Source organism: Triturus cristatus, chromosome 5_1, assembly GCF_964204655.1.
Source record: "Triturus cristatus chromosome 5_1, aTriCri1.1, whole genome shotgun sequence".
NCBI classification, from domain to species: Eukaryota; Metazoa; Chordata; class Amphibia; order Caudata; family Salamandridae; genus Triturus; species Triturus cristatus.
Genome location: NC_140587.1, coordinates 166460775 through 166483143, shown reverse-complemented (window position 1 = coordinate 166483143; position 22369 = coordinate 166460775). Strand labels below are relative to the sequence as shown.

The window sequence follows — 22369 nt, the reverse complement described above, 5'->3', positions numbered from 1 at the left end:
GTTGGATATCATTCAAATAGTGATTAGGCACAGAGAAGGAGCCACTAAAAAGAGACATTTGCCAAACCGCGAGTAGACTGGGCTAGGAGCTCCTAAACCCTGCCCCTGCCCCTACAACTCCCTGCCCCACCCGAATAAACGGGCCTTCCCTACCTACTGCAAGGTGTCTGACCTCCCTTCAAAACATAAGATTCGGGGCATGGATCTGGGGATGCTTTTGACTAGAATCGCACCACTACGTGTTCTACATTTCCAAATCATCTGAAACCATGGTTGTATATTTTAAATTGACTGGATGCTTGGATGAGGTATGGGTGTGCTGCAAACTGATTTGAACACATCACTGAAGGTGGAGTAGAGTCTAGGAGGCCAGAATCCCATTACCTAATTTATGCAGGAGGGTCCTCATTTTCCTATAATGTTTCTATTTTTTGCTATACCTTGAGAACCCCAATCCTGCAACAAGAGACAAGGGCAAATCTATGAGGGCGATGCCATTCATTTCGCTAAGACACACATTGAATATTTCACCAGGTATTCATTCTACAACAGCATGCAGAATAGAGCAAACAAGTGTATTTGTGTGGCATTACTTACCGTGGGAGCGGTTAGTTTGTGTGACACCACCCACCGTGGAAGTGGTTTGTTTGTGTGACATTACCCACCATGGGAGTGGTTTGTTTGTGTGACACTACCCACCGTGGGAGTGGTTTGTTTGTGTGACAATAACCACCGTGGGAGTGGTTTGTGTGACACTACCCACCGTGGGAGTGGCTTGTTTGTGTGACACTACCCACCATGGGAGTGGTTTGTTTGTGTAACAATGCCTACCGTGGGAGTGGTTTAAAGGTCTGCAGAGAGAAGCTCTGTCATGAACTCACAGGGGTGCTGCCCCACCAAGCTCTGTTTCATCATCCTCCTTTAGAAGTGAGGGAACCGCTAGGTTTATGATAAGAAACGTTGATCTCTGATTCCATCAGCCATAGGATCACCAAGTTACAGTGGCGGTGACTCTGCCATATTGGGGCAGGACCATCGTCACAGGTTTTCCCGTCCAGTGTCCCCTAAGGGCAGGAACAATCAATAATGGCCCAACACATAGAAGTGTCTCTCCATGTTGGGCTATTGCGTTTTTTGGTTTTTCAAACAAATCCTGCTCTTCAAATTTGTTTGAGAAAAATAAATGCTGAATGGGCCAAAACAACATGGCAGATGGTCCATATTCAGCTTTGTTTACAGTGCACCCACTTCTGCATTTACAGATCCTCGCCAGGCAGGCAGAGACTTCTGGATTCTACGATTTTGACATGGTGGGGGCAGGTGGGGGTGAAAGCTTTTGCTGATCCAGCGGGCTTCCAATCTATAAAAATAAAAATCCAATTGGTCGCACACTGCTCGTCCTACCAGCGTGTTACCCCAAAGCATTGTGGTCCATGAAGTAAGCATCAGCGAGTGCGCCTCTGCCAGAGTCTTGAGCAAAAATCAATGTCGCGTTGGCCATCCCTGGACACGTGTTTCGAGGTTGTTACCTCTCATCAGCAGGGAATAGGCATGTGTGTAGGGTTGCTGCGTAGGCTGCCAAAAAATGTTCTCAGGTCCGGTACCGCTCGTGGCACGCAGGTGCGTAACCATGAGCTTGTCAGCCCCACCGGCTCAAGGGAGCCTGAATATAAACAAAAATCCAATTGGTCGCACACTGCTCGTCCTACCAGCGTGTTACCCCAAAGCATTGTGGTCCATGAAGTAAGCATCAGCGAGTGCGCCTCTGCCAGAGTCTTGAGCAAAAATCAATGTCGCGTTGGCCATCCCTGGACACGTGTTTCGAGGTTGTTACCTCTCATCAGCAGGGAATAGGCATGTGTGTAGGGTTGCTGCGTAGGCTGCCAAAAAATGTTCTCAGGTCCGGTACCGCTCGTGGCACGCAGGTGCGTAACCATGAGCTCGTCAGCCCCACCGGCTCAAGGGAGCCTGAATATAAACAAAAATCCAATTGGTCGCAGACTGCTCGTCCTACCAGCGTGTTACCCCAAAGCATTGTGGTCCATGAAGTAAGCATCAGCGAGTGCGCCTCTGCCAGAGTCTTGAGCAAAAATCAATGTCGCGTTTGCCATCCTTGGACACGTGTTTCGAGGTTGTTACCTCTCATCAGCAGGGAATAGGCATGTGTGTAGGGTTGCTGCGTAGGCTGCCAAAAAATGTTCTCAGGTCCGGTACCGCTCGTGGCACGCAGGTGCGTAACCATGAGCTCGTCAGCCCCACCGGCTCAAAGGAGCCTGAATATAAACAAAAATGGGATGGCCAACGCGACATTGATTTTTGCTTAAGACTCTGGCAGAGGCGCACTCGCTGATGCTTACTTCATGGACCACAATGCTTTGGGGTAACACGCTGGTAGGACGAGCAGTGTGCGACCAATTGGATTTTTGTTTATATTCAGGCTCCCTTGAGCCGGTGGGGCTAACGAGCTCATGGTTACGCACCTGCGTGCCACGAGCGGTACCGGACCGGAGAACATTTTTTGGCAGCCTACGCAGCAACCCTACACACATGCCTATTCCCTGCTGATGAGAGGTAACGACCTCGAAACACGTGTCCAGGGATGGCCAATGCGACATTGATTTTGCTTAAGACTCTGGCAGAGGCGCACTCGCTGATGCTTACTTCATGGACCACAATGCTTTGGGGTAACACGCTGGTAGGACGAGCAGTGTGCGACCAATTGGATTTTTGTTTATATTCAGGCTCCCTTGAGCCGTTGGGGCTGACGAGCTCATGGTTACGCACCTGCGTGCCACGAGCGGTACCGGACCTAAGAACATTTTTTGGCAGCCTACGCAGCAACCCTACACACATGCCTATTCCCTGCTGATGATAGGTAAGTACCTCGAAACACGTGTCCAGGGATGGCCAACGCGACATTGATTTTTGCTTAAGACTCTGGCAGAGGCGCACTCGCTGATGCTTACTTCATGGACCACAATACTTTGGGGTAACACGCTGGTAGGACGAGCAGTGTGCGACCAATTGGATTTTTGTTTATATTCAGGCTCCCTTGAGCCGGTGGGGCTGACGAGCTCATGGTTACGCACCTGCGTGCCACGAGCGGTACCGGACCTGAGAAAATGTTTTGGCAGCCTACGCAGCAACCCTACACACATGCCTATTCCCTGCTGATGAGAGGTAACGACCTCGAAACACGTGTCCAGGGATGGCCAACGCGACATTGATTTTTGCTTAAGACTCTGGCAGAGGCGCACTCGCTGATGCTTACTTCATGGACCACAATGCTTTGGGGTAACACGCTGGTAGGACGAGCAGTGTGCGACCAATTGGATTTTTGTTTATATTCGGGCTCCCTTGAGCCGGTGGGGCTGACGAGCTCATGGTTACGCACCTGCGTGCCACGAGCGGTACCGGACCTGAGAAAATGTTTTGGCAGCCTACGCAGCAACCCTACACACATGCCTATTCCCTGCTGATGAGAGGTAACGACCTCAAAACACGTGTCCAGGGATGGCCAACGCGACATTGATTTTTGCTTAAGACTCTGGCAGAGGCGCACTCGCTGATGCTTACTTCATGGACCACAATGCTTTGGGGTAACACGCTGGTAGGACGATCAGTGTGCGACCAATTGGATTTTTGTTTATATTCAGGTTCCCTTGAGCCGGTGGGGCTGACGAGCTCATGGTTACGCACCTGTGTGCCATGAGCGGTACTGGACCTCAGAACATTTTTTGTCAGCCTACGCAGCAACCCTACACACATGCCTATTCCCTGCTGATGAGAGGTAACGACCTCGAAACACGTGTCCAGGGATGGCCAACGCGACATTGATTTTTGCTTAAGACTCTGGCAGAGGCGCACTCGCTGATGCTTACTTCATGGACCACAATGCTTTGGGGTAACACGCTGGTAGGACGAGCAGTGTGCGACCAATTGGATTTTTGGCTTCCAAGCTATAAACCAACCAATTTGTCACTTCTTGACCCTCAGATGAGTTGAATTCCTTGAAAGTAGAGCGAGCTTCTCCAAGCTGCCTGTTGATGAGCCTCAAACCTGATCAGGGAGGCAGGAGAAAGGCGAGGTAGAAGCAGCCTCTTTGGGTGTAGGCCCTGAGGTGCAGTGACCACACTAGTGGGTAAGAGTCACTGAGCTTGCTAAAGGTAAATTGCAGTGCTTAGAAGGGAAAAGCTGAGGGCAGCCATTGCCCATGATTCTCTTGGTATGGGAGACCGTAGAAGGTTTTCAGTTACAATTAAACAGTGCTTTCTTATCAATGCCAGGGGACAGTCAAGAGGTGCAGTTGTGCCAACCATTTTTAATTTGCAGAGATCTTCTGAACTGCTAATGATACTGGCAACCTTCACCCACACCACTAGATAAGAGGAACAGCACAGCAAAGAGAGGACGGTTCATGGTCAATCAAATAATTGTCAATGTTGGAATCTGATATTTAGTACTAATATTTTGCAGTGAGTCCCACCGTGTGGGAGTACTCCTGATAGACCCTGAACATTGTTAATGAAACTCCCCATGCAGCGGTGTAAACACAGTGATCCAGACATCTCCTCATATGGCTGCTGATAATTGGGACATGATGCCTCAAGTGGTCAGGCTCTACCAGGTAAAGTCTGAGAGCAAGAAAAGTGTCAGGGTTGAAGCTCAACCATGGAGGTTGGATGAACCTCACTCCCTACTAACTGAAGTATTAACCCAGGAATGTGCTCACCCCCTTATCGGTGACCTGCAGAACTCTTGCTTGTACGAGTACCAGATAACGTTTGGGTTTGTGACTCCCCTCAGTACGAGTTCAGCTAAAAACTGTAGTTGTTCGTAGCTCCCTACTGTTGTGCTACTGCATGTCACTAAAAACAGTTGTTTGAAACTTACTGTGGAAGTGTTGTTAATAGTTTCTGGGATGTGTGCCTTCCCCCTTGTGGAGTATTGCCACAATGCGTTACTGTGCATGACTATAGAAATTCAATTGGTATGCGTGACTCACAGAAGTCGCTCAGTCATGTTGGAGAATTTTTCATCCATCTCCTTCTCTCTCCCATGTGGGGTTCCCCAGGGATCTTCTCTAAGTCATCTGCTCTTTGGTAATAAACCACAATTTTGGAGCCCAGTATGCTGGCCAGCAGAGTTGGGAACGCTCTCAACCCCAGTCCAAAAAGTAAAAAACTTAGGCATAATTATAGATGACAAACTGAACTTTCATAAGCACATCAGCTCATGTTGTCTCTACCAGCTTTAACACTTTGAGAATCATCAGGAAGATTCTTCCTTTTATTCCCCTCACCTCTAGGAAAACAGTTGTTTCCTTACTAATTCTCGCAAAGCTAGACTACTGTTACGGACTCTTTGTTAAGCTCCAAAAACAACACGTGAAAAAACTCCAAAGCGTACAGAATGCGGCGGCCAGGCTTATTTTTGAACTTCCCAAGTTCCACCCAGTTTCAGCCTCCGTTAAGGAACTTCACTGGCTCACGGTAAACAACCGCATTCAATTCAAGGCATTATGCCTCCCCTATAAAGCCTTGCATGATCTAGGTCCTAGCTACCTCAAACAATCCCTCTCCTGGTACATACCCAAAAGAGACCTACGTTCCAAAAATTCCTTGACGGTGTCACGTCCCAGTTTGAAGAGACTCCAATGGGGAAGCAGTTGTTTCTCCTCTGAAGCCCCGCCTCTATGGAACAGCCTACCCATGAACATTAAAGCAGCTCCCACACTTCTGAGTTTTAGGAAACTAACAAAAACCTTGCTTTTTAACCTGTAGTTACCCACTGCTCTCACCTTACTGCTATCCAATCCGCCAAGAAACCCATGGGTATTCGAGCGCTTTAGAAAGATTTTAACATAACATAACATATTTCCAATTTTTTAAATCTGCACTTGTCAGCGCGTAACGTGAGACTTTTAGATGACAAAGCAGAAAGGACTTTCTTGAGATTGAAATCATGTTCCTCGTGGTCTTTGCCAAAAACTAGAATATCATCTTGGAATGCAACCGCTCCAGTTAAGCCTTCCAAGTTTCCTTCATAAAGCTCTGGAACACTTAAGCCCCACTTGTCAACCCAAATGGCATTCTACAAAACCTAAATAATACATCAGGTGTAGTGAATGAAGTATAGGTCTTTGATTAATCATCCAAGACAACTTGATGATATGCACTAGCTAGATCTCAACATGAAAAAACATTTGCAACAGCTAGAGTTGAGACCATTTCATGTAATTTTGGGAGAGGATGGGCATCTACACAAATGGCAATATTTAGACTGCGCAAGTCCACACATAATCTCAATTCCCCAGAATGTTTGACCGAAATCACAATGGGAGAAACCCATGGTGATGATTCTACAGGTTCAATAATGTTTTTGCTACATAAATCCTGCAACATATCTTTCAGTTTGTTTCTGTAAGAAAGAGGAACATTTCTCACTCCATGACGCACAGGAATAGCACCTTCCATGATTTTTATGGAATGTTCAAATACAGGGTAAGTCCCCAACTTGTCATCAAATACACTAGGAAATACCTCTTTTAATTCTTGTATGACTTTTGTAGAATCACAATTGTTAGAATTGGAATTTCCTATATTAAATACTTGGGGATCAGCATTAGGATCTAATTTGATCCCCATCTCTTCTTGATGTGGCCAACCTAAAAGTGATTGACCCTTCTTGGATACATAAACTTTACCATATGTAGAACGACCAGAGAAAATTAAATCTGCCCAAAAGAAACCAACCAAATCAATTTTCTTACCAGTGTATCCACCAGGACTGATATCTGAGTTATGTAACTTTACATTGGGCTAGTTTTTGTTGACAACATCATGGGACACAATAGTATACCAAGCACATGAATCTACCAATACATGAGTGCTCACACCATTGATTGTGACATTATAAGAAGGAAATTTGGTGCCACTTCCATCTATGTTCAACACACTATTCACATTATGTTCATCATTATCCGAGATGTCAAAATCATCATCACCATGCACAAAAGTTACTCTCCGGGGAGCTGATCTACATACTCTGCTGAAATGTCCTTTCTTCCTGCATTTTAAACAAGATCTTTTAATAGCTGGACAGTTTTTAGAATTCCCTAGATGCCCACTGCTACCACATCACTAACATGCATAAGGACCTCTTTTATTATCTTGTCTTAGATCTTTGGACTTGTCATTTGTTTGAGTATTACTAAATTTGAAAGGTACATTTTTTTTGTTTTATCAAAATCTTTTCAAACAACTTGTACTTCACATTTCTCTGAACTTCTTATTTACTGTACAATTTTCTCAGAATGTTCAGTTGCTTTGGTAATATCAATACCAGCACTAAGAGACATACCAGAAGTAGTCCATACCCTTTCCTTTATTCTCTAATTTTTAGTCGTCATTAATATTTGGTCCCTTAGTAGTTGCTCATATGAAATATGTTCAAAATCACATGTGACAGCAAGTGATCTTAGCACAGAGACATACTTGTCAATGGTCATTTGCCAACTGTTTCCTGGAGAAGAATATACATCTCTCCATAACAGTGTTGGTTTTCTTACCATACCTCAAACTTAATTGTTTAGCTGCATAAAGATACACATTAATGTTTCCAGGATTAACAAGAGCCGGGAGTTTTTAAATTATTTTAAATCCATACCACCTAAACAGTTTTGCAAAAGCGCCAATTTCCTTTCCGGTTCACACACTTCCCCTTCAAGAACCTCAACATACGCCAAAAACACAGGTTCCCATCTATCCCAAGCCATGGATGGTGCACCGGGAGACGATAGAAAAGATGGAGGTGGTACAATTCGTGTCATACTAAGATTATTAGATGTAAAAGACCAAGCGAAAAAAAAAATAAAAAAAATTATAAAAGTAGTCACCGTTGTCTGTCTTAACAGGAATGCATAGTGTGTGTATCACTGTGATAGAATACACATCTAAACTGACAGCAATACTCTTTCAAGAACAGAAATCCTCTTCTTGCATAAATATGCACATGCGCCGCAAAGTTATTCCGAACAAAGAAAATATTACCATAAAATGAGGAATGTCTTATTGCAATACTCTCTGCGAGAAACTACAGGCAAAAACAACAAGAGAAATAGCTTGTGTCAATTTCACACGGTGCCGAAAGGGTTAATCCAAAACGCTTTTTCAGTTTAAAAAAAAACTTTGCCTAGAGCCCGTCTTCCTCGATGACAGCAAACTCTGTGAGCCAATGCGGAGAAATAAAACACTCCACTTCCTTGATGCAGCAACTTCTTTAATCCAATAGTTTCTTTGTTGTGGTAATGAATACAAATTGCTTGAATGTGGACGGTAAACAACCAATGAGAGATGAAAGAAATTATTCTTCGCAACGTGCCGGGCGGAAAGACCAATGAAAGCAAATCTCTCCTCTTGAAGATCCAATAACGTGATGATAGAAGAACACAAAAAAAATAAAATAAAATAAAATAAAATAGCGTTGTTCCCCCGCTCGTCGCCTGTGTTAAGATGAGGATAAATGCATGTCCCAGTTCAGGAAACACAGGAAGCAGTAAAAGTAAGATTTGTTCTTTTATTCACAGCGGCTTCATAACTACAGGATCATGCAAGCACCAGGTATAGTTGAATGCCGTAACGGGATAACGAATCGCACTATATACCCGCAAAGATAAACCCGCGCGATCCCACAACAACATAGGGTTTTCAAAGGCAAACAAAGACACCGGAGGGGCGCGTGTCTGAACTTACCAACCTTCGCATGTAAAAATAAAATACCACACTCCAACCGCACGAGGAACAACTCGTGTGCTCGCAAGTATGTAACAATTGTGTACTCTTTTTTGCTGTCTGCCAAAGGACAGTGAGGGACAGTAAAACAAAAAAATGACTCCCACACCATGGGAGAAACCTCCCACAATATGAGAGTCATTCGTTTTTCTTTTATCAAAAACAAACTTCTGCTTTGGGAGTACGTTTTTGAAATATGAAATACTTTGTGAAAGTTTGATGGACACTCATTCTGTTTGATGGAGCAGTCTGTCGCACTTTACAACATTGACAGGAAACACCAACACTGCGGTTTCTGCCAATGTTAAGAGCTGTCCATGGTGCCGATGGACAACTCTAGATTTTGGGATGTCCTTCAGGGTAACGTAATAAATTGCTGAAACCCCCTGATGGGCATTCATTGGTCTACCCAAGTGTAAATCAGGCCCTACACTACTATTAATTGTTAAATACCACTAGCCGATATCATGACTCTCCAGCTCAGGTCACCCTACCTTCCACTTAAAAGAACTCATACTCTGAGTCGGAGCTGATAAGCAGACTCTGATGATTCGGTTGCTCTCTTTATTTGGAACCAGTATCCGTTGATCTATATAAGCTACAGAGAGGCTTCTCCTTTGTTCAGCCAAAACACCACCAGTAGCATTAAAATATGTTCTAATCATACACTTCCAAGGAGACAGCTTAGGCAATGTAACACCTGACACACCTGGCACAAGATGTTGAAGGCACCTACTGATGAGGATTGAGCCACTCTTAGATGACAAAGCGGCCCATTATGACTGTCTGAGGTCATCAAGGAGCCCAGGTTCAGGCAGCCTTTTGGCTTGGCTTAGGTCCTAACAATGCGAAGCCTCAAGGCGATGGTGATGGTCATCAAGCTCTTCAAGGGTACTCCTTGTGAACCAGTCCTGCTCTGAGATTCAAACAATTATGCAGATGGTGGCGAAGCTCATTGATGTGTGCTTTTTGAAGTGTCTGAGATTATGGCCTCATTCAGAGGGCAATGGAGCTCATACAATTCTGTTAGTTGTAGACCAGATCGTGTTCTTCCTTCACATTCTAAGAGTCATCAATAATGTTGAGGGAAGTGTGGTCCTTTAAAGCCAGACTGATTGTCTGAGAGGTTTTAGAGCTCATGTAGATGACCGTGGTGCTAAGGTATCTGTGTCTTTCATAGGTCAGGTCCTTGTCTTTCCTAAAATTCTGAAAGGCCTGGACCACTCCTCTTATTTTTGGATTCAACAGTTGCAAGTGCATATTCTACTAAAAGATTTGCTTTCTATGTTAGTCTGATTTGCTCCTGTGTGTTCTCACAGGACGAGCTGGAGGCAGTGATGTTGAAGGCTGAGCAGGAGAAAAGGGTCCAGGAGGAGAAGGAGTTAAAGGCTGCCCACTTGTTGGACTTGCGAGAGGCCAGGATGCAAAGGCTCGAAGGTAGGAAACTGGTTCAATTCTATATGCATGTGAAGTCATCTCAGCAATTCTGTCCACTTACTATGATCAACCTTCTCCATGCTCTTGTGCACATAGATAAAAGAGTTCCAGAGTGCTCATATACACATGCATAGTACATGTCACATGTCAAACATGTTTAGAAAGATTACTCAATTCTTCTAAGCACAAGTATAAGTGGTCCACTTTTTGCTTCAACACAATTATATAAGGTATACACTAGGTATGTCAATAAGGATGTTTAATGGACTGCCTCTGTGCTACTATTTTCATTATTAAGAGGCTCCTGTACACGTATGTAGTACACACCAGTGTCACTTACTCCAGACTTTGGGTTTAATAGTGGAGATAACTACCACTTTATGCGACATTACTTGAGTGGTCCAAAGATATTTTCTTTGCAAAATAATGTCTGAGGCAAATTGCATGTCCCTCGCCCATGACACCCCGCAGCCCTTCTCACTGCTCAAGGAACCGGTCTCAGCCCTCCACTGAAAACAAACCATATTGCTGCAGTTTATAAGGAGGACCTGCCAGGCTGATTTCCGCTCCCACCCACAACCACAATCAAAATTGGAGATGAGTGTCCTGCAGGTCAGAGCTTCTTAACTAATCCTCATTAATGGTATACTTTCACTGTAGTTGCCACCAGTGGGGCAAATGAGGTCCATTTTTTGAAGGACCTTATTCTAAAAAAATAATTTTTCCTGTTCTGTTTGTCTCCCTCACTCCTTCACCTGAAACAGTGACTGAAAGCTGCTGGAAGAACATACTAGCATTAAATTGCTTAACACAAGCGTTATTGCATGTTTTCCTAGGACAAGCACACTGTGGGGTATATTCACAAGAACGTGTGATGACTACCGCAAGAGTAGCGTAACGCAACTTTCAATATCGCAGCCTATTGCGGGAATATAACCCTGTGTCATCGTGGAATTCACAACACGGTGGTACCATGCTGTCTGCCGAAAACGTGGACAATGTCCGCGATACAACCACCCCGACGGAGATAAAAAAAAACAAACCACAACAACAGAAAACCTGCGATGAGCCCATCCACGATGAGGAAAGCAGGGACAAGCCCCGCCAGGACCGCGAAACACACGGCAGGCGGGAATAAGCACAACAAAGGCCGGAAAAAGTAAGACAGACCAAACCGAAAACAACAGCCAACCACAATGGAGGCAAGCCAAGCCAGCAGACAACCCCACCAAATCCATTGGCAACAAAATATTGTACATGGCAGGCCAACTTGGACAAGATGAATGCAGCCTGACAGCGGAGGAGGACAATGGCAGAAAACCAGAACACCAGCAATGATGCGAAAGGCACAAACAAGTAGAAACATGCCAACAACAAGAAGGCAGCAATGCACACTGGAGGTGGGAGTCCAGCGCCACACCAGGAGCTGGATGACATGGCAGAAATGGTCTCCGCCACATCAGTCTAGAGACGGTAGCAGGACTCGGGGACCGGACACTGCACCAAACAACAGACACAACAGGGAGAGGAACCAGCAGGGACAGGGGGGACGGTGGGAGATGGGCACAATGGCACAACTAAGCACAGCACAAATGCAGACAAACCAAGCCCAAGAGTAACAACACCAACCAGGAGCATAAGTCACACAACCCGGCAATGTCACACCACAGAACAAGCACAGAAGTAAACACAACACCGTCTGAAAGGATGAGCCAAATAAGAGCTGAAGGGACATCTCACACACAATGCAGCACACACATAGGAAGTAGAGCACACCAAAATTCAAAACAATGCGGTACAAACACCAACCTGTGCACAAACAAACACAGGACACAAGTGCACCGGCCTGTGGCCGGTAAACGGCCATACGCATCTGGCAAGGCATGAAACAGGGAAATGGCAATGCACAAGTACAAACACACAGTCCTGACGGTATAGCAATACACGGATGGCAGGGAGCCAACACAGTTGGAGACAAGTGAAAGAGAGGAAACGTTATCAACAAGTGCAAGTCAGTACGGCCAAGAGAAGTGCCACAATATGCTGATCAATGCAGCAGCATGCATGAATGAGGAACGTAGGAAAGCGCCCATGTCCACCTCGAGGGAGTCCATCACCAATACAAGTCAGTGCCAACCAGCGTTGGTTGTCCGCCTCTGGATCATGAGTCCAGGCCAATGCAGCCATTTTCGCTGTCATGAACGATCGTCGTCCACCACATCTGACATGTCGTCGACATAATCCATCAGCTGACCCGGACAGATGTGCTGACTCCAACCACAGAACCCAATGTGCAGCAAAGCCCAATTGGGTAGAGGCTCAATGTGCTCACTGCACACGACGACTCGTGCAATCTGCCACGTCGAGTTTCCAGCCTACATGCCAAACATCCATGCATGCCATAAGTGAACATCCTGGTGACACTCCTGGTCGTGGGCCCACAGGGGGCGCACACACACATCGAAATCCAGGTCACCTACCGCTACGTTGGCGATGCATACATCCATGGTCCACTCGTACATGCACAAGCGACAATGCAACACAGGCTGCACGCAGGTGACGTGCGCAAGGCGGAAGCTCAGCCAGAAACTGATCCGCAGCACTGCCAACGGCAGTGCACCCAGTACATGCAGCAGACGTGCACGGTACAGCTCCACGTGACTGGAGTAGACCATGTGTTCGGGAAGGTCTGCCATTGCATCAGTGGCCCTGCTTGAAGTGGCACTGGCCTGCCCTGAGACAGTCCTGTGGATGAAATTGCACAGCTCACTTCAATGAGCAGTGTCTGTGTGCAACGGGTGCAGGCCTTGGGTGGGGTGGGAGTATGTGTGAAGGCCATATCACGCACGCAAACTAGGACCATAGACTACTGCGTGTGGGATGTGTATACATTGGTCTCACACCGGGCAGTGCGTAGTGTGGGAGTCGCAAGCAAATGCTATCATACCTGTTAGGTGGTGCTGCGCACATGCAAGTTCCTGTTCGGAGCTGCAGATGTGCTACCACCCGATAGTACAGACAAAGGACCTTTCATCCCTAGAGTATCATCACAGGCTGCATGCATACAGGGGAGGTACAGAGGCCGGTCGTGGATGTGGTGGTACGTCTACGACCCAGGGAATCATGGATGACATGCCCAGCATGATGCACATGGGCGGACTCACTGTGTGTCACATCGCCACACAGCTGTGCCTCCCTGCAACGGGCACCCACACTTGTGTGCGCTGCACGGTTGCTTCACGTACACTCCTACGGGACACAATTCTAATGCATGTCAGTGCATGTCCAGCGCCATGCCAACGACACCGTGACGCTGGCCTGCGAAGGTGTGCACCCACTTGGGTGTAGGCCAATGGTCTGAACAGGGCGGACACAGGTGTCCAGCCCATGGCTGGCTAGGATCGCGCTGCGAAGGAGGCCAGGAAGCCGATTCATGCATCCGCAAGACTGATTCACATCACACCTGGCATGCAAGTGACAAGACCCCGAGCATCCTAGCACTCCTACATGTCCCCGTACCTGCAGGCCCGCACTCCTGGTACATGCCACATTGCAACATCGTGTGCCACCGCTGCACATCATCGAAATGTAGCTGGGATCTATCATGCCCTGCAGATCTCCATCATGGCATTGCCGCCACAAGGTGTGGCGCTGATGAGTGCTGCTGCCCCCACACCATCCACATCTCCACCCCCTGGTGTGTCAGTACCTCCCAGTGCGGCAGGCGTATCTACTCAGGCACCTGATGTGTCAGTGGCACACAGTGCCGCAGCTGGTACTGCAGCACCCACAGGTGGGGCAGGACACACGTCCGAGGACGAGTTTGTGATCCAAAGGAGGCACTAGCATTCATTTCCGCCACCTGGCCTATTTCTGCTTGTTCCCGCACATGGCCTCATGACCCCCGATACACTCCGATGCACTCACCTTGGACAGCGACATGGACTGCCACATCCTGTTTGATGACCAATGACATGGCGGACAGACTGCGGACTGTACCCTTCCTCTTCCGCAGTACTTGTCACCCGGATGGACTCTGGCTGGCCCTCCACGGGCCCATATTGTGTAGTGTGCTCGGCATTGCCCTGTACTGCTCCATCTGCAGAACAGCACTGGATGTGCAATAAACATCCAGTGATGCACTGCTGTGTCATGTCTTACATCATTCAGGTATGGATGTGTGGTTGAATGTGGGGACAGTGCCTTCCCTTGCGTCCATGACGTTCGTGTAGGATGCCAGTCAGAGGCTGCGACATTGCATTTAGTGTACCGGGTCCCGTGGACACTACAACAGGGACACACGCATCAGTTAACTCCTTGTCCGGACATGGACTGGATCACGGCCAGAGCCCACGAGTCATTATTGCAGGCCCTACGCTGGTCCGGCGTACGGCAGCCCAGACCACTCCGCTAACGCTCCGAGGGGGGGGGGGGTCCCTCATTGCCACCCGTCACCGGCGTACTCGCTGGGGGTGTGCAGGTCACTGGTCTAGTTGTCAGCATTCTTGGGTTTGAATAAGCGCTACTATGATAGTTCCAAAAATTATTATAATTTATCAATGTTTATTGGTGCTCCTGGGGTGGCGTCTTCATTCTCGACGTCTTGAAACAAATTGATTACAGCACTTCCTAGAAAGGAATGTTTCCCCCGGGCACCACTTATGTCTTTCTTAATGGCTCTTCTGGTTGATTATAAAGATAGGCAGATTATTTCTGGGTGATTTTCAACCCATGTATTTTATTCATACATTATTTATATTCTTCTTTTCATATTCTTGTATAAATCATAGTATATGGACTATGATATCCAATGCATTTCGGGTACCATTACCCTTCATCAGGGATTAGTCCAATAACCAACATAATATCATGAGGGGACTATGTACACATGATTTCAAAAGCGTGGTATCAATCATTTTATATTTGTGATATTATTACGGCTCATGCGTGGTTATGGCCAGATTATGTGGTTCATTGTGCTCTGTTGGCTCGAGTCGTGAAGATATGTTAGTAGCGAGTATGTGGTTGGATTGAGGTACAAAGGTGATGGAGAACAAGGCTGATATGATGTCTTCCGTTATATCGGTAAAGATAAAATTGCATGCGCTATGGTGTCGTTAATAAAACGTGAATATAAAGAAAAGACATGGTGCATATCGGCTGATAAAGCGCGAAGAGTCCGGTTTGTAAATAAACCAGTATTCAGTTTTACCATGTTGTTAGAACGTTTTCATACTGTGAGAAACAAAAAATGGTGGAACGAAATCGGATCAACAAAGTGTTTGTGAGTTTTTGGCGTGCTCCACGTAGCCTAGTTGGAACAAGTAAAGCGGCTTGAATTAAAGCTTATACACGACTCGAGTAAAAGTTGAGTATTTTATCTGCGCCATTATATACTTGCAGGACATTTATTTACATACCTTGCTGTTCGTTCACTAATCTCATGTGCTGTTCCGTCGGGTGTGTGGTGTGTTTGTTCCCGGTACTAGTGTAATTTAAAACCTGACTATTATGGTAATAGAAAAAGGACTTGTGTCTTATGAATATGGTGGCCATCTTTGAGTGTAGCATGACACAGGTATACAAAGAAGTAATAAAGCATGATTCAATTGAAATAAAAATAAACAAATAGGTAAATAAATAATACAAATGGTAAACAAATACTAAAGTTCATCATAGGTAACAAGCCAGTTCTAAACGTTCATTCTTTCCGAATGGATGTATGCTGTCCAGCTTTTTTATCCAGTAGTTTTTTCGCTGGAGGAGGTATTTTTAGTTATCACGACCTTCTTTTTTCACTACCACTTCCAGGATCAAGAATTTAAGTTGGCTGATGTTGTGATTGTTTTGGTGGAAATGATTAGCCACAACTGATTTGGGGTTCTTGGTGTGTATATTAGATTTATGTTCATTAATTCTGGTCTTTATTTTCCATTCGGTTTTACCGACATAGACTTTGCCACATGGGCATTTGAGCAGATAAACTGTGTTCATGGTGTCACAAGTAGGTGTGACTGTGAGTTTGATTTTTTGACCTTTTCTTGGGTGTGTGATGATTGTACCAGTTATGATTGTGTTGCATATGTTGTAACAATTGTGGCAAGCCGTGGTTCCTTTGTACATTTTTTTGTCCTCTGTCGTGGTGTGTTTAAGCATTTCCCCCAAGTTCTTATTTCTAGTGTATGCAAAGGTAGGTAACTCCTTAAATAGAATATTGATATCTGGTTCTAATGTTAGCATTGGCCAATGTTGTTTTATGATACGTTTCATTTTTTGACTTGCAGTGGAAAATTTAGACACCATCACTATACGATTCATTTTTGTATGTGTTGATTTTTGTAATAGTTCAATTCTGCTTTTGAGTTGGCATCTTTGTTTGGCTTCATCTAGTAATTTGTTTGGGTAGCCTCTTTGTATAAAGCGTTCAGATATTTCATGGAGTCTTGTTATTGCTGTTTGTGGGTTGGATACAATACGCTTTACTCACAACATTTGTGAATAGGGTAAATGTTGTTTCAATGACTCTTGATGGAAACTAGCGTAGTGCAGTGTGTTGTTCCGATCCGTTGGTTTCCTGTATATGTCTGTTTCCAATGTGCTGTTTGATAAAGTTATTTGGACATCCAAGAATGTTATTTTCTCTCTTTATATGTCATGTGTGAATTGTATTCTATCATTTACATGATTGAGTTTATCCAATGCTTCGGCTAGAGTACATTTTGGACCATTCCATAAGACGAACATGTCGTCTATGTAACGTAAAAATAATTTGAAATGTTTATTCCATGGGTCCTGAGTTAAAATGTTGTCTTGTTCAAACGTATCCATGAACAAATTGGCGTACGAAGGCGCGGCGCAATTGCCTTCTGGAAGTGCATGTCATTTGCAGGAACCACTGATTCTTCCATTTGAAATAGCTTTGGAACAAAGTGAATTGTAATAATTCCACAAGTAAGACTTGTGTGTCAGATCCGAATGCAAACGTGCATGCTCCACTGCTTCTATTCCTGATTTGTGGGGTATTGAAGTAGATAGTGACTTCACGTCTATTGTGCACATGAGAATGGTCTCATCTGTGTCAATTGTAATGTTTTGTAATTTATTGAGGAAGTCTGTGGTGTCCTTTACAAATGTTTGCATTTTAAAAACCATTGGTTGTAGGTATTGATCAATTAATTGTCCAATCGGTTCATGGATACTACCTTTAGTCGACACTATAGGTCTGAACGGTGGATGAATGGGGTCTTTATGTATTTTCGGTACCATGTAAATGGTTGGGCTCTTTGGATGCTCTTGGAATAAAAATCTTCTTGTTCTATCATTGATCACACCATTGGCATAGGCTTGATGTATGAGATCTTTTAGAGTGGTGTGGAAAGTTTCTGTGGGGTTTGTATCCAATTTGATGTACGTTGTTTCGTCTGAAAGATGTTTATTTACTTCCTCTTCATAATCGGCTGTGTTCAATATGACTAGGGCTCCTCCCTTGTCAGCTTTTTGACACGTTATTTTAGGATTATGGGCGATGTTTTTTATGATGCCAAACTCTTTTTTTGTGAGATTTGTTTTTGTGCCCTTTTTGGTGAGGTTCAGTTTGAATAAGTCTCGTTTTGCTAGACTTTCAAACGTATCTAATGTCTTGTGGCTGATAGGTGCCATATAGGTGCTAGGAGGAGATAGTCCACATAGTTGGTCAGGCTCTGTGGTGACTTGAGGCATTAGTATGATTTAAAATAATGTCGAAGTCGTAGTTTCTGCATAAATTTAAACAAGCTTAATTCAAGTTCCAGGTGGTTAGTGTTGGTGGTGTAAACATATGAAGTTCCTTTTTATAATGTTTGTAGTTCAATGTCGTTAAACTGTTGATTTGGTATATTGATGACCAAACTCAAGTCGTTGTTTGTTTCTTCGCCTTTTCTTTCTTCGCTCCAGTAGTACTTCTGGTATTTGGTGTTTCCTTTTCTTTTGCCCCTCCTGGGTCTCCTTTTTCTAAACGACCTTCCTCTAAAAAAGGTTGTCCTGATGTGTGTGCTTGTATTGTTGTTTGCGTTTGGATTTGTGGAGGTTCAGTTGATGATGGAATAGTGGTTCTTGGTGGTCTGTTAGTGGTATCACTGTCAGTTGATGAGGTATCTGTGTGTTGTGAGTATGGTTTGTTCTGTCTTCGTCTGGCGTAGACTTCTGCCCAGCTGTAAACTTCTCCCAGTTTGTAGTCTACTGTATCGCAACAAAATTTACATATCTTTCTTTCGTTGATTTCCTGAGAATGTTTTGTCAATTGTTTGTTGATATCATCAAGTACTTTTGTCCATTCAGCTGCTGACATCGAGCTTGTGAGTTCGTTAGTGACGGTGACTATTTCCTTTGATAATTCTTCCAATATGACTGAGAGTTCTTCAATAATGAGTCAAATTAAATCTAAGGAACATTTATTAAGGATCACATACCAGCAGTCCTTAAACTTTTGTGCGTTTTTACAAAGAGATGGTTTCAATGGTATTCTTAATCCACGTGGTATTCGTTGTGCTCGGTGGTATTTGATTAAGGTGCTGGCATGTAGTCTGTGGTTTATTTCACGTTTTGATAGATATAAAAGTTGTTATATGTTCTGTTGCTTGTTCCGATTGGTGGTTGTTTGTGTTGTTTCCTCATGTATTAATGCGTAAATTTGTGACACTTCATCTTCTTTGAAAGCAAATGTTTCTGCTCGTTAGTCCGTCATGTTTGAAATTTCTTCATATGCCATAGTTGTGGTGGGTGTGCTGCGTATTCCTAGAATGAAACGTGGATACAATTCTTGGGTTTGAATACGCGCTACTACGTTAGTTCCAAAAATTAATATAATTTTTCAATGTTTATGTGTGCTCCTGGGGCGCCGTCTTCATTCTCGACGTCTTGAAAAAATTGATTACAGCACTTCCTAGAAAGGAATGTGTCCCCCGGGCACCACTTATGTCCTTCTTAATGGCTCTTCTAGTTGATTATAAAGATAGGCAGATTATTTCTGGGTGATTTTCAATCCATGTATTTTATTCATACATTATTTATAATCTTTTTTTCATATTCTTGTATAAATCATAGTATATGGACTATGATATCCAATGCATTTCGGGTACCATTACCCTTCGTCAGGGATTAGTCCTATAACAAATATAATATCATGAGGGGGCTATGTTCACATCATTTCAAAAGCGTCTCGAATCGAGCCAAAAGAGCACAATGAACCACATAATCTGCCCATAACCACGCATGAGCCGTAATAATATCACAAATATTAAATGATTGATACCACACTTTTGAAATCATGTGTACATAGTCCCCTCAATCCGAGGATACTAACTTAATTTTGTCCCAAAAGTGACGCAATTCAAGCAATATGTCCCTTCACATGGGGCAAGCGTGGGAACGCCCCCCCTGCATACATTATACCTGACGCAGGTATAATGTAGCGCAGGGGTTTACAAAGTGACGCATCTGCTTAGATGCGTCACTATGTAAATAGGGCGCAACAGGAGGCATGTTTTAGGACGCCGATGCGTCACAAAAAGTGCCGCAATGGAAGCGCAAAACTGACGCAAGGCCTCATAAATAAGGCCCTTTGTCTTTGAGATCCTGGGTCACTGTACCTATGATCCTGAATCCGCGGAGCCCTTTTTGATTGTGCTTATCTAACACTTTTATCAAAATCGGCTCTCAGCAGGCTCGAGCATGTAGGATGCTGTGTCCACGGTTCAATATGTCTGTTGCCAAACCTTTGTCCAGGTTAATAACTCAGATCCAGCAGTTCACATTTTCATATTGTGGACCCTAAACTAACACCAAGGTGGCCAGAACTTGCAGGTCCTACATGAAGCTGCATCAAATGCTCTCCCTTTTTGCCTATCCCTTTCCATTTAACAATCTAGGACCTGTTGATCCCTCAGAAGCTTGAGACAACCTTTCAGCGTTAACAATTTCAGCTTTGCCTGATATTCATGCCCTAACAAAAAAGGGACATAATGTCACAGTGACTGGTGACTAGTCAGTGCTCTGAAGTATTCAATGCTCTGAACGAATTGTTTCATACATGTTTTAAGATTCAAGGTGAGAAGCTTCTACCCATTAGAATCTATCACTTGGCACTATATGAAACTCCCAGAATTATGGGAATAGTCTCAGATTACTGCATGACTGGTCACATTTTAGGACCCTCTAGAAGAGGTGTTGGCTGGCTGTGTGTCACATTAAGTAAAGGTGAGTACCAGAGATTAAGTGCTTGAACTTGGAAGCATATGTCTATGAGACCAGCCTTTTTGGACTGGTGTCTCTGAAGTCTTCGTTGAATCTTTGAATGCAGATGTATCATAGAAATTCATAATTTTGACATACTGTTGAGGAATCAACCCCTTGTAATTGAATGGCTTGGAGAAAAAGTGCCATCAATTCTATTCCTTTCTTCAAGAGCAGTCAATGATATGAGGATACTCCCAGAGAAATGTTTTTATCTAAAGGAATTATTGGGAGAAGGCAGGTGTTTCAAAGCCTTGAGAAGCATGTGATGTCATATGTTGGAAGCCACAAATACCAACTAAAATAATTGTGACTAAATGAGTAAAAGCAAATCTGGTGAGAGAAGCTAAGATAGGTAAAACCTCTTATTGCTGAGTTAAGCAGGACAATTTTGGGTGTCTTCATTAGACTATAGGATTTCCTTGCCTTGGTAGGGATGAAGCAACCACCCAGTGGGCTGTGCCACTGTTATGTTATGTTATAGAAACTTTTAAAGCACACTTATACCCAAAGGTGTCCTGGCGCTAAGCACTGACTCACAGGATCCAAAGGAGGGGTGTCTTATACCGCGAATAACCATGTCTTCAGCCCCCTTCTAAAAGAAAGAAGCTCCAAGGCATTCCTAAGATGCCACGGAAGACTGTTCCAGGCTTTCGCAGCACAAAAGGAAAAGCTGGTGCCACCCCAGCTAGCTTTTTTTTTATTCGGGGAACAGATACTAGTTTTCCTTCGGAAGAGCGCAAAGCTCTACCCGGAACATACCATTCAAAGCATCTGCTCAGAAATTCCGGGCCACTGCCCATCAATGACTTAAAAATAGTGCACATTGCTTTGAATTGTGCTCTTTTTGTTACTGGCAGCCAATGCAGTTGCCGAAGTCCATCTCGAGCAGAGGCAAACGTTGCCTGTTAGCAGTCTGGCCGCCGCATTTTGTACTAGCTGTACAGATGGTTTTTTTTTCAAGTTCAGGTACAGACTATTGTAATAATCCAGCTGCGACAAAATGAGGGCTGAGACTGCTGTTCCAAAACACTTATCTGGAAGGAAAAATGTAATTTTCCTCAGTATTCTAAGGAGGTAAAAGCAAGTAGATACAACTCCACTGACCTGGTCTCCAAAATCAAGTTTGTGATCCATGATCACTCTCAGGTTCTTGGCTTTAACTGTGGGAGCTGGTGGCTTGCCCATTACTTCGGGCCACAGGTCAGGTGTGCAGAGATTGGGATTGTTCCCAAATATAATGACCTCAGTCTTGCCTGCGTTCAGTTTCAGGCAGTTAGAGGCCATCCAGCCAGAGATATCTTTCAGGCAATCATGACATCTAGAGGCCATAGCCGCTTCAGTCCCTCGTTGTATGGACAACACAATTTGTGTGTCATCTGCATAGGATGTTAGTTGCAGTTCGTAGGATCTTATCAGTGCCGCCAACGGACTGACATAAATGTTAAAAAGCATGGGACTGAGGGAGGACCCCTGAGGCACATTGCAAGGGAGAGCAAAAAGTTCAGATTTATCCCGCCCCAAATCTACTGTTTGAATTCTGTCAGCCAGGAAAGATTTCAAGAGGCTCCAGGCCCTACCCTGCATCCCCGCCTTCGATAATCGGTCCATCAGAACATCGTGATGGACAGTATCGAAGGCCGCTGACAGGTCCAGTAAAATCAGGACCGCCACACCACCCTGGTCAACTGCTGCTCTAACCTCCTCCGTGGCCTTGATAAGGGCCAGCTCCGTGCTGTGTCCTGCACGAAAGCCAAACTGAGTGGGGTCAAGCGCGTTGGTACACTGAAAGAAAGAGCTGAGTTGCCTGTTGATGGCCTTCTCTATCATCTTAGCTGGCAACGGGAGTCGGGACATGGGTCTGTAATTGT

At 44.6% G+C, this 22369-nt stretch overlaps 1 protein-coding gene across 1 annotated transcript in view; it reads left to right on the top strand.

Moving 5' to 3' along the window:
• Nucleotides 1-22369, top strand: part of LOC146830538 (X-linked retinitis pigmentosa GTPase regulator-interacting protein 1-like) — a 429819-nt gene that overhangs the window by 273170 nt on the left and 134280 nt on the right. The window contains exon 14 of the mRNA XM_085604749.1: nt 10112-10229. Coding sequence (XP_085460875.1) covers nt 10112-10229 — 118 coding nt within the window. The remainder of the gene's footprint in view (nt 1-10111; nt 10230-22369) is intronic.